Source organism: Talpa occidentalis, unplaced genomic scaffold (genome assembly GCF_014898055.3).
Source record: "Talpa occidentalis isolate TD23 unplaced genomic scaffold, MPIMG_talOcc4v2.1 talOcc4.14, whole genome shotgun sequence".
NCBI classification, from domain to species: Eukaryota; Metazoa; Chordata; class Mammalia; order Eulipotyphla; family Talpidae; genus Talpa; species Talpa occidentalis.
The window spans coordinates 50,272,728-50,286,003 of NW_023601433.1; the positions used below are offsets into that span (position 1 = coordinate 50,272,728).

The 13,276-nt window shown below is 38.7% G+C and overlaps 1 protein-coding gene and 1 long non-coding RNA gene across 2 annotated transcripts in view; one reads left to right on the forward strand and one right to left on the reverse strand.

The window, feature by feature from the left end:
- The first annotated feature begins 829 nt into the window (after positions 1-829).
- LOC129145767 (uncharacterized) lies at positions 830-4,774 on the forward strand. Its single transcript, XR_008551789.1, has 3 exons — positions 830-1,371; positions 1,550-1,630; positions 4,396-4,774. It is a non-coding gene; the product is annotated as an uncharacterized LOC129145767 (long non-coding RNA).
- Positions 4,775-4,791: 17 nt separating this feature from the next.
- The window catches only part of LOC129145692 (supervillin-like), an 83,356-nt gene continuing 74,871 nt past the window's right edge, over positions 4,792-13,276 (reverse strand). Inside the window, exons 4-7 of the mRNA XM_054694674.1 lie at positions 9,262-9,319; positions 8,985-9,146; positions 4,899-5,172; positions 4,792-4,806 (exon numbers count right to left, since the gene is read on the reverse strand). Of these exons, the coding sequence (XP_054550649.1) occupies positions 4,792-4,806; positions 4,899-5,172; positions 8,985-9,146; positions 9,262-9,319 (509 nt within the window). The remainder of the gene's footprint in view (positions 4,807-4,898; positions 5,173-8,984; positions 9,147-9,261; positions 9,320-13,276) is intronic.

The window sequence follows — 13,276 nt, forward strand, 5'->3', positions numbered from 1 at the left end:
CTAGAATGAAGTAATCTAGGGACTCAACTCCTTAGGCATGAGACTCCCCTAGAATCACCCTTTCAGGGGTAGAGGCTGAGTTCACAAGACTATAACAAAACCAGTGGTTTTAGCTCAGTTATCATGACTCCTACTCACAGTTTAATAATTACAAGCACACTGATCCCAGACCATATATAGGCATTCTAACATAAGGTAGACTGAAAAGAACTTTAGTATAAACATGAGATACTTACTCCACATGGGTTCTGATTGGTGCTGCTGGGCTATGAGAAGATGCCTGGCTCACACCACAATGAAAATGAGCACCACCACAGCCTGCTGGCTAGATCAGCTGATGTTTGTACCAGGAAGTGTACAACCTCTTATAGGCTGTGGGCTGACAAATGGTTGCATATTGGCTATTTCAAGTAACACTGCTATAGTTGCTGATATTTTAATAAAACGTAGAAACAGCAGAACATTCATTCAAAAATGATGTATTGAGCCACAGGGCATGTACTGATACTGGGCAGTAGCAGGGAAGAGGTAAGAAAATGACTAAGACAAGGTATCTACCTTTCTTTAGCACTACTAAATAAAGCACTACTACTATCACTGACGTCATCCTTATCAACCTTTCAGACTAGCATAATACCACATTCACGGTACCACATTTAGGGGATCTGACAATTGCCACAGTCCTTTTCTGGATATGTCAGCCTTTTGTAGAATAATGGGCATTTGAATGGTCTTTTTCCTAAGACATGAGGTGCATATGAAGTTGCATGTGTGAGATACCTCATTTGGTTAATGATCTCTTTCTTCTCTTTTCCTTTCTGGCAGAATCATTGATCAGAAGCAGAATGATAACAATAGAGCTCTCTGTGTAAAACCAAGCTTCAGCTTTTTAACTGCTTTGGAAAAATGACAATCTGATAATGAGCAGACAGACAGATGTGCGAGTTTTAGGCACCAGAGAATGTACAGAGTCCAAAAATGATTCCAATGTCTATTAAGATAGAGAGAAGTTTATAAAACTTGGAAAGTTCAAGAAAGCAGGGCAGATGGGAAGATGGACTCTCTGGACATGTCTCATTTGTCAAAAGCCCAATTAAAATAAGAGACCCAGGTGTAATCTGATCACTAAAGAATACAGATGGACAGTACTACTGTGTGATTGACAGGTCACTTTTATTAATGTACCCCAAGTTTGCACTAGCCATCTTGGCAGTCACATAAAGAACCTGCTGTCAACTAAAATTCCTAGGTCAATTTCCCATGAACTGTTGTTAAATCAAGTTTCCCTTATCCTGAACTTGAATAATTTTTTGCCCTCTAAATAATAGACTTCATTAAATTTCATCTTCTAATTTCCAACCACTGTTCCAGGTACTTATGCTGTTTCCATGCTTTAGTCCTCTCACCTGTCCCTTCCCTCCCTCTCTGTCCTCCTTTTTCCTCTCATCTCTCTTCCCCATCCATCCCTCCCTCACCTTTCTTTATGTATCAAATGTATTAACAATCCCTCCTCCAGAAATCTTATCACTGAATCACTGATATCTTTCAGATTATTTGATGCAATGCTAAATGTGTCCAAGTTCATGAAACAGCCAACCTGGAAGTAGAGACTGCATTATCTCATATCTGGGTAACTACAACTACCACTTCAGTGGTCTCCCTACCTGGAATCATTTCTACTTCATATCGATCCTCCAAACTTCTCTGACATCTTTCTAAAATACATAACTAATCACCCTTCTTTTAAATTCTTCTAGTAACTCCCATCATCCACAGGGATAAGGTAATTGCTTGTCATAGGCACTCTGGGATGGGTTGCCACATGGCTCTCCCACCTCATCCTGCCCCTCCCGAGGTCTGCATTGAATGGCTGTGCCTTCATGCCTAGACCAGGCTCCTGTATTTGTCTGACAGTTCACTACATCTTTAAGAATGCAGTTCAACTATGACCACTTCTCCAAGGGGGAAGAATTAACGCACTATCTTCTATCTTCGGATTTCTGTGACATGTGCCAACCTCAGGTTCTAGAAATTCTCCTCCCCCGCCCATTGTGTTGTAGTTATTTCCCCCAAATTTTTGGTTTGTTTTGAATGATATACCCATCTAGTAGCACAATGTCTGGCACACAGAAGGCTCAAGGTAGTGTTCTTGAATGATTAAACTACTTTAGAACTGAAATTGACCCATAAAATACTGATGAAGTAGGGATGGGTAGACAGATGCCTACTGAGTTTATATCCTCTTAGATTACAAGATTTCATTCTGTTTGTGAGGATGGGGCTTTTAAATACCTTCTGTTTGTGAGGATGAGGCTTTTAAATACCTTATGTAAATTCACATATATTGTTTCTATAATACCTCCGATCTTCCTAAAATTTCTAAACTTCAAAGGGAAAAAAGGCAGCAAACTCTCTCTTTCACAATGATGGAAAATGGAAGCTACACAAATAGCAAGAGTAAAGTAAAATGGAAAGAACTCTGATGGATTTAGGGAACTTGAGTCAGTGAATGGTGAATGGATAATGAACTCACTTTTGTCAAAGTAGTTACAGTCTTAATCCAGTTACTTAAATTCTTCAATCTTTAGGTGTTTTTTTTTTTTTTTCTCATGGATAAAAATATTTTTGAAGTAAATAATCTCCAAGTTTCCTTCTGGTCCTAAGAATTCAAAGTTATTTAACACAGAGAATCTGGTTTGTGGGGTCTTAGGTAGAGACCATGGTGAGGAGTTTCCTCTGCTGGGAAAGGATTATAGGGCCACTAGGGATGAGTGCACCATGAGATGGAGACCTTGGGTGTAACAGAACTTTTTATGATATGGCAACTGGCTGGCAGAGAATTACATTGCCAGGAAATAAGTGCTTACCCTTTTAATAGAGGACAGGAATTACCCTTGGTTTCTATTCCTGAATATAACAATAACAATATGTTTTAACTCCTCATAACCCTTAAGTGCCAACAGACTACAAGTGCTTCCTGCTACCAAAGTAAAGTGAAATCCAGCACAGGAAATCAGTTTTACCCTGTGGGTGTCATCTCATTATTTTTATTTTATTGGCTTAAAGTTGCTTATTTGGGAAAACTGTTAATAACTGTTTTGCCTATGTGCAAAGAAGTATGAATGGGCAAAGGACATGCACAGAAGCAACAATGCATTAACAGTCTCGCATGCATTTGGATTTTTATAACAGCAAATATTTTGGGTGACCTTCATATTAAATTCAATGGACAGAAACTGATATTTGACAGTAAGAACAGAATGAAAAAAAATGGTGGGGTCAGGGAGGATTAGTTAACCACAAACTAAGAGGCAAAAGCTTGTAGGGAGGGCAGATGATTGGCATTTCAGGGACTGAAACATTAGAACAATTCTATTCCAAATGCTAGAATGAATCTGTGAGGGGTACCTAGAAGTATCTATTTTTAGCGTGTGGATTCTCAGAGATCTTTGTTTTTGACAACACTCTGCCTTGACTGGGAGCATGTGCTAGAGAGCCTGTCTATCACGGAGACAGGAGCTGAGACAGGAATGCTGAGAGTCCAGCAGAGTCAGCATCACTCCTTATAGATATTTCTATCAGTGTTAACATTTAATTCAAACCATGAGAGGTTGAAGCTCTAGAGACATTTTTAGGACTCATCCTGTCATTAGGAGGTGAGAAATGCAATCAGAAAAAAAAAAACAACCTACAAAAGCACAGCATGATCCTTTTCCTTCTGAGTTGACTATAGTTTCATGTTACAGTTTTGCAGAACAGGCTCACTTTGGAGGGTGCCTTGATATATTTAGCCTTCTGAGCCAATCCCCCAGATCTCTGTCACAGGGGCTCTCCCAAAACCATCATTACCAGTCACAGCTCTCCCTGAATCAAGTCAACTTTCAGCATCAGTTCTACATGATGGCCATCATCATTTTGTGACCACTAATGATATAATTTGCTAAGTGGGAGGAGAAGTAGGGATGGTACTGGTATTGCTAAAAAAAAAAAAAAAATGATCAAGGGTTTTGTAGATCACTAGAAGGAAATTAGGTAAGTCATAGTTGATGTTTAGGAAAAAGCAGCTATAGGACTTGAAGTAGTGAGTTCCATTCAGAGAAGCAACCACTAAGTCTTGGGTATGATTTCAGAAAACCAAGAAAAAAAAGGCAAATATTAAAGGCAGGTGAGAAACAGTGGAAGAAAGGTCAAGACCTTTCTTGAGGTCTTACAGTGAGCCTCCATGCAGTGAGGCTTCCATGAACATCTCCCATGACACCTGTCCAGCTGATTATTTTTGAAAAAGAAGATACATAAAAATGAACATGACAAAAAGAATACAAGATTTCCTGCTTTGGTAGAAGCTGTTTTTATATTATGGAAATGTAAAAATCATATCCCATATTATTTCTCCAGTGAGCCAAGCCCTGCACTGAATGACCAGAACACTCATACTCCAGCACCCAGACAGCAGAGGGGAGATGGCCCCTTCCCTGTGCGAACCAGCCCGCCCAGGCTGAACACTTACCTGGATCTTGCCTCAGTGGGGAATGATGGGTCACCAGCAGAGAGGCTTGACTGTCGAGGAGAGGAGTGGGACATGGTAGGCATTTGCTTTGGGGACCTTGGCACATCACTGAAGGAGCAGTCTCCTGCAGAGAGTGGGAAGGAAGACGAACTCTCCACCTTTGGGGGCGGATCCTGGGCTTGCTCGGGGGTGCTCCGCTCTCGATCTCGTCTTTGGTTCTCCACATTAAGCAGCACCTCTGTGTGGGAAACACCATCACTCCCGTGGAGGCCATAGTCTTGGATTCAGCCACATAGGTCCTGAACCCCATGATCTCAGTCCTAGGGTATGGAGAACTCGAATCTTTGCTTGACTCTTCCCATTTGTCACTTTTTCCTCCCCTTTTCTCTACTGCATCGGGATCTTTCCTGGACTTGGCATATCGAGCTGGAGATTCAGAGTCAGCTTCAGAATCCAGAGTGAGCCCATATTTTTCTGCCAGCTGCCGTCTCCTCTCTGCTTTGTACCTCGCAATCCTTTCAGCCTTGGATTCAAGCCCCTGGGTGTCCATGGTACCTGAACCACAGGATGAGTCACCATGGATGCCTGAAGTTTCTGTGCAATGCTTGGACTGAGTCTGCTTCTCTAAAGAAGAATCGGAAGTGTCTTCCTCTTCATTTGATCGGCTACAAGAAGATCACATGGATGTTGACACAGTAAAGACACATTCACTCTTCTCTGTCCTACACACAATGCACACTGAAGCACCCATCTTGGGAAGGACCAGTTTCTCACGTGGCCAGTGACCAAGGACTTACCTGAGGTGCTGAAGATCTGTGGTGAAATATACAAAGCATGAGTGTTCTACAGGTTCCCCAAGCTGAGAAAACCACAGCCTCAACTAAAGCTCAGTCCCTCACTCCTAGAGCTCCTCATTCTTGCTGCTCAGAGTTTATTTCCCCTATTTATTTTCTTTGCTTTTGAGTTTAATATTTCATGTGTGAGGTCAGAGGACTAGTTCAGAGCCTCTGGAAAAGATAAAAGATATCAAACTTCTGTAATTTGACAAGTGACAGATTGTGGTTTCAGGATCTGATAGTAACCATAACAATAAAGACCCATATCAATAATCACCAGGTTGTTTTTCCTTTTTACAGAAGTGACTTTTTTTAACTGAGCACTCATGCTTGATGTAGACTATCTCTAACAGGAAAACATGGGAGGTAAAAGCTCAAATCACCATAATCATTAACCTATATCAATGAAGTGTTAATATGCAAGCATTTCTGCATATTCCATCTTCTCTTTTATATAACTTTTTCTTTTTTTTTTACATGAAATAATTCTCCTTATAGTTATATAATGTTATATATTAATTAATGTATTATATGTAAAACATCTCCCTATATTTGGAAATTTTGAAGGCATCTTTTTTTTTAAGACTTACTAATATTCTATCCACCAGGAATTTCACAATTAACTTAACTCTTCTCATATTGATGGATATTTAAGTCTTTCCTAACTTTAAATCAGTCTGATTTTCTGATTACCACCACAACAGCAAAAAGTAAGTACCTTTACAAAGAACACATCATGTTAAGATACTGCTAGATTGTCAAATTAATTTTACACTCAAATTAAATTTACACTTAAATTTGCAATATGTGCTCTCCCTCACAGTTTTAATTTTAAGAAATTTCATTTTCTCATGACAAAAATGAGAGTAGATGTATTTAAATTATTTATTATCCATTTGCGTTACTATCCCTTCCTTCTCGGCAATACCTGGTCGTGTTTACTGTTCTATAGTCTACTTTTTCACGGTGTCATTTTTATTGGTTGGTGTCAACTTTTAAAGGAATATCCTTCCTTTTCTTATTCAAGAGTATTTTCAAACTCACTTGCCTAATTTTTATGCAATGTTTACATAAGATTTTCTTTGGAATACAGATGCTGGTATGCAGTCAAGTCAACTGAGGTGGTCATTTGTGATTTCTCCAGCTTTTTCTGGGCTTTGAGAGTCCTTTTCCATCTAACCTAAATGAAATAATCATCTATATTTTTATGTTTTATTATTTTTTTTTAAATCAATGATGTGATTAACTGGACCTTATTGTTGTGTTTGGTAGGAAGTGAGAAGAAGGAAACATCTTTTCCCTCAATCCACTGCTTTTCCATTTCCCCAAACCATTTTATCATGTAAATTTCTTTTTCTCACTAATGAGTAATGTTTAAATAATCATGAAGTATATCAGTTAACATTATAAATATATAACATATAACATTTTATTAATATTTATATATATTAATTTTATCAATATAAATTTTGGTACTTGTCTATTCTTGACTTTCCATGTGTGTAATTAAAAAAAATTAGTTCTTTAATGACAATAGAAGATCATAAAATGCAGAGATAAGAAAGTTGATTGCATCATGAAGTGATATCTACAGCCCACTATGGGGAAGAAACTAGAAAAACTGGCTATAAAAAGCAGCAAAGAGAGCCATAGGGGCAGGGACTGGGGTAGAAGAACCAGGCTTAAATGCGTCATCCTTCCCCATAGTCAAGGTGAATACTTGCTGCCCCTGACGATCAAGGAAAAGCTAAGTCACTTTTTTTTTTTTTAGCTAAGTCACTTTGGACATGTTTAATATGAAATAAATTTGTAATGAACTGAAAATTACATACATTAAAATAATTTAAGTAGGTGTTTATTACAAAAACCTACTCATTTTAGGTCTAGGTTTGCCCTTAGTGTTCCCTACTGAAAGCAGTTCTGCCTTGCGTTTGGCAACCGGGGTGTTCTATTTAAACCAATAATAAGAGGAACACCTCTGTTAAAAGAGAGACAGTGAGTCCCAAATGGTATCACTTGTGCTAAGGTTTATATGACCAAACTAAAACTTACTAAGTAACTTACGTTTTAACTTCTCCCAGAAATGTAACCTTTAACTGGATAATCTGGAATTACTTGATAGGAAATAATAAGGTAATCTGTCTGATAGACCCCTTTTATTCCATCGGAAGGTGACTTTGCCTGAAGTAATCCTCTTCTTTGCTTTCTCTGCCGCCTTTCTGTCTATAAAATCCCTCCACTTTAGATAGCTCTTCAAAGCTCCTTCCTCCTTGTTCGATGGGATGCTGCCCAATTCTTGAATTGTTAGAAAACTGATTCAATCTTTAAATTTACATGGTTAAAAAAACAGCAAATAAGAGACTCTGAAATGTTTTCAGGCAGTAGGATATTATATATAGAAATCCTGAAGAATCCACCAAAAAGTTATTACAAACAACAGAGGAATTCAGCAAAGTGGCAGATTACAAAATCAACATACAAAAATCTAAGTCTTTTTACACATAAACAAGAAACAAAAGAAATTAAGAATAATTCCACTTATAATGAGGCATAAAAACATACAATTCAATGATAAAAAAGTAATTAACTCAATTAGTAAATGGGCAGAAGACATGAACAGACAATTCACCGAAGGACCCTGTTACAAAACTATTGGTGGGAGCGTAAACCAGTGCAACCTTATGAAAGCCATCTGGATTTACTTTAAGAATCCAAAAATGGAAACACCATACTACCCACCATTCCCATTCTTGGGCAGACCTCCAAAGAATATGAAGCCATGGATGTCTTCATATTTTGTCGAACAAAACCCCACGTGTTCCACAATGTTCATAGCATTAATCACAACAGCCTGCACATGAAAGCTGCCTAATGTCTACTGATGGACAACTGGATCAAGAAGATGTGGTATAGCCACACCATGGAGCACCATACAGCCATAAAAAAGGTGAAATGCGGCCATTCTTGACAAAATGGAGGTAGTTTGAGAAAATTGCATGTAGTAAAGCAAGGCAGCACAATAAAAACAAATACTGGACAAATGCATAGCAGACAATTTGAAAACACAAAACACTTCCAAAAATCAGCGGACATCAACAAATACTATTGAAGACTCTGAGGTTAAAAAGGATGGTCAAGGGAAATGGGCGAGGGTATATAGGGAAAGTGGTGGGAAAAAATTACAGATGACTACTGAAAATAGCAAAAACTTCTGTGCTTGGATAAAAGTATTAGTGGAAGGTCCATGTAAACATAAATAAATCAATAAATTTACCTGGTTGAGCTGTTTTTAAACGTGTCTTATTTAGTCCCTTTAGCAAACAAAACCTCTACTAAGAATCTCTGTTGAAGAGGAAGTCACAATTCCTGCCACACTTGAGGTCCCAGGCTAAGGGGGAAAATGACTGGTTATGAATTACCCAGCAGTGTGCCAAGGGGAGTCATCTTTTACTGCCTTGATACCAGAGGAACAGTCTGGCATGAGGAAGGCAGAACTGACATATGTGTTGAGGGTTTTAACGAATACATGTATTTATTAAATAATTTTACCTACATAATTCATTTTTGTGGAATATATTGTTTTCCAGTACGACCAGGCAGAAGCCCTCCAGGAGCCTGCCTGAATAGGGGCGGGTGGGCACCCTTGCTCACCAATGTGGGGGCTGGCTGGGTCCGTGGCTCGCATGTATCTGGGAGTGTCTTCTTCCAGCAGGCGATGAGTGACTAACCCTGTGCAGCTCTGCAAGAGGATAGGTTGGGCATCACTTTCAATTCCTTCCAAGCGCCTGGCAATTCTTTCTTTTCTGTGCAAGACACCAAAAAAGGCATAGTGAGCAGTAGGAATCAATCCTAAGAGAAAACTGAATACTGCTTTGCCAAGCTCTTCTACTTCTTAATTATTTATAATAAATATCTTACCTTTTCATTTCTAAAAATTCTTTTCTCTTTGGCTCAAAGATTTTTCTTAATTCTGCAACTAAAGCAAATAAAATATATAAAAATATAGTCCAGTATTTAGTAGTCATCATTTATTTAATTCACTCATGCAAAATTTATCCATCCAGCCATCTATATTTTTTTGAACTCATATTTTTGTTCTTAGATCCCACACAAGTGATACAAAAAACTAACAAAGTTCAGGCTTCCCTAGAGATTGTCTTCCAGTAGGGGAGGCAGATTGCTAAATGAATAAGTATAAACCTCCATCCTCACTCCCACACGCACACATCGCAGGTCAAGCTAAGAAGTAAAACCATGAAGGTAAAGAGACAGAGTGACAGGAGTGAGTTTTATTTCATCCACAGAAGTCAGAGGTGGCCTATCTCATTTATTTTTAAGTTTTATTAGGTTTAACAAAGTATTTTAAGCTTTTCAATATGGAAAACTACAAACATCTGCAAAAGTAAATACCAGTCCCTATGAACCCCACATGCCCAGCAGCAAGCCACAAAATCATAAACTCACACCACTTGTCTATTTCATGCTGTCATTTACCTGTAAGTATGTGCAACTACCTGGTTGTTTCCAGTTGTACCTAACGCAGCATATCTTGGTTAAATACAATTTAGATTAATAAAGTTCCTAAGTCTTCCCTTACAGCCTTTAACTGGGAGGAAATGCTAATAGTCGCCTTGCAATAACTGAAGCGGATGATGGATATAGTAATAACCCTAACTTTTCTGGCAATGATGGTTGATCAGATAAATATTTTGCTGACATTTGGGTCTCATGTGATACTGACCAGAAGAATATTATGAAGATGCCAAACAACTGTTGTTGGGGAAAATGGAAAAATTTGGTGGAGAATAAAAGTCCCCTCTTCTTGCTTCCTCCTCAGTAAATGAATTCATAAGGGTTCATTTGAGTTCCTCCTTTTGAGGACCCCGGAAAGGGTGGGAGAGGGAAGGGAGCTGCCGATAGTCCCATCCCAAAGAAGAGGGTATGAATACATGAAATTCAATTTTCAGCTGCTTCAACATCCATTTTTATTCTTTTAAAAAGTGAACACACTTAGTAATAAGGCAAAACCACACACACACAAACACACACACATTTATATTGTCTTTTAATTGTGTTCAAAGACAGGAGTCATGTTTTATTTTAAAATGATGGCTACCTTAAAATTTTAGTTGGATTGACTTTTGTTAACAAGAGTTGGCCTCAAAAAAGTCTTTCCCAATTGGCCTCCAAGGATCCAAAGCAGCTGGAGGCAGAGGTGTGTTTGCTCTGCAATGTTAACCAAGTTCCTATTTAGAAGTCAAGGACACAATAATAAAGGTGCATCCTGTTCTGCCTTTTGAAGAAGTCTGTCTAATAATAGCTTAACAATAAGCTTTAGTGAGATTATAGTGATAAAACTTTAATGGGAGATTGTGTATTTTGAAAATATTTTCAAGAATAATAAAAACCAAAGAGTATCAATTTATTTAAACACCATGCAGGAGAAAGGAGCTGTAATTTTTATAGGCCTGTTGAAAAAGCTAATGAAACCACATTCCAAGAATACTCTGAAAGGTAAGTCTTAAACCAGTGCCTCAATCCCTTAACTGAGAAACAGAGTGTATTTATTAATAGGGCGCTGAGTAAAATGGCACCTTTTCGCCTCCAAAAGCTTTTGCTTTTTTTCCTCCAAAATAATTTCAACTAGGTTTGCTATGGTCTGAATGTGCCTTCTCCCTAAAATTCATATGGTGAAATCCTAGCCCCTAAGATGATAGTACTAGAAGGTGGGGAGCTTTGGGAAGTGATTAGGCTTTGCTCTCATAGTTGGGATTAGTGAGTGACCTTATATAAAAAAAAGGGCTCCTTGACCCCTTCCCTCATGTGAGAGTAGGAGGAGAATTTGGCCATCTGCAGCTGCAAAGAGGATCCTCACCAGGACCTGACCAAGCTGGCACAGCACTACAGCTATGAGCAATCCACTTTTGCTATTTATAGGCTGCCCAGTCTCTGGTATTTTTCTATAGTAATCCAGATGGACTAAAACAGAATAAATATAAAAATATGAATGTGATACACACGGAGCAGCATATTACCTCCATTGGGAAAATTTAAGATATGCTTTTGGTTCTAACTTGAGACTGAAATCTATTCATTTCATTAAATTTTCAAATTTTTTGTATAAATTATGCAACTAAAGACATCTTTAAAAATTCCAGCAGTTGAGCTCTCCTGCCCGCCTGTGACTATGCAGGAGTTTGTTTTCACAATCCTTTTTTCCCTTTGCAAAGAGAGCAGCAGTGACAGCTCAGCTGCCCACCCCTGCAGGTGCCTCTCTTTTTTTCATTCTCCTTTTCCAAAGAAAGCTGTCCTTTTAAAATGGGGGAGGGGTTTCCAGCAGTGCAATGACAAAGCTAAGCAATAAGTTGCTTTCTTACATGCTGTATTTCCCAACTTCTCAAAGGAAGTGTCAACTAGGAAACTATGCAAACACTCTACCCACAACAAACTGTACATTCCCTAGTGCCATTACCACTCTGCTTCAACAGTCTGCAAAGATTGGTAATATGAGCAGGCTGACAGTCAGCATAGAGCTCATCATAAAAATTGAACCCCAAGAAGCCTGGGCAGTGAGAGAAAAGAGCAAGGACAAGTCAAGTTATCCTGCTGTCCTTGGAGACCTCTCTTTCTTGACAAAACAAGTTGGGCAACCCACCGTGAATATGTCATCTAACAGCCATTCACTGCTGGCGATTAGAAGTCTCAGGGCAGCGATCAGACATACAAGGAGTACCTCATCGGGGTCAGACTCAGAATGTTGGTTCTGGTATAGATCAAGTTCACCCTGGGGGTGCTGATGGCCTTTGAGTGGGAAATTGTTTTGTTGTGCACTCTGCACAACAGGATGCTGGGTGGCCCTGCCTCTCATACTAGTTGCCAAATACCCCAGTTGCTATGACACAAAACTGTTCCCATATATTTCCAAAGCCTTCTTTGGGATGGTACTGTGATAGAATGAGAACCACTGATCCCATAGAAAGGTTTCAAATAGGCAGCCTGCCTGCTAGATAGTCACACGAAGGTTATTCCAGTGACAGGCATAGTGGTCCATCACCACACTCTTTTTAAGCCTAGATTCAAACTTATACTATTTTAAGTCTATAACCTCACAGTCTTTAGCACTATCTAATGTATAATCTCTATACAGGTAATCTTTCGATTATGTGTTCATGATCCACAGTTAATGGAAGTCCCTTTGGGGAAAAAACATAGATCATTTAAGCATTCAATTTCCCAGAAGCAAGAATCACTCACTAAATGAACAGAAACTTCCATAAATTTGAAAACAAACAAAACTCTAAGCTATTAAAATGTATAATCAGTTACTGCCTTTAACATTATGTTGCCAAAACTTGATAATACCATTAATCTGTCTGTTAAGACGAAAAATGAGAAGATTGCTGGTAATACAGGGTCTTGCCAAACACATGTGCCCAAATTCACAAAGGGCAAAACAAAGTCTATGATATGAGACTAGGGGAATTTATTTTTTTCCACCACCATCCCTCTACATCCTGCTCTTCTCCTTCAGTCTCCCTTTTAACCTCCGACCCTTCCCAGTGTTTGTTGATATCCACTGGTTTTTGGAAGTGTTCTGTCTGCTATGTAAATGTCCGGTAATTGTTTTTATTGTTTTGACTTGCCTACTACACAATTTTCTCACACACCCTCCATTTTGTCAAATGTATCAAGAAGTTGTGGTATATTTATGCAATGGAGTACTACTCAGCCATCAAAAAAGACAAACTCATGCCATTTGTGGCAATATGGATGGAGCTGGAAGGGATCATGCTAGCTAAAATTAGTCAGAAGGATAAAGATAAATATTGGATGGTCTTACTTATATGTGGAATATAGAGAAACCAAACAAAAAGTCAAGAAAAAAGTCAAAACTACCAAGCTGACCATAGAACTGAGGCACACAGCAAAGAAG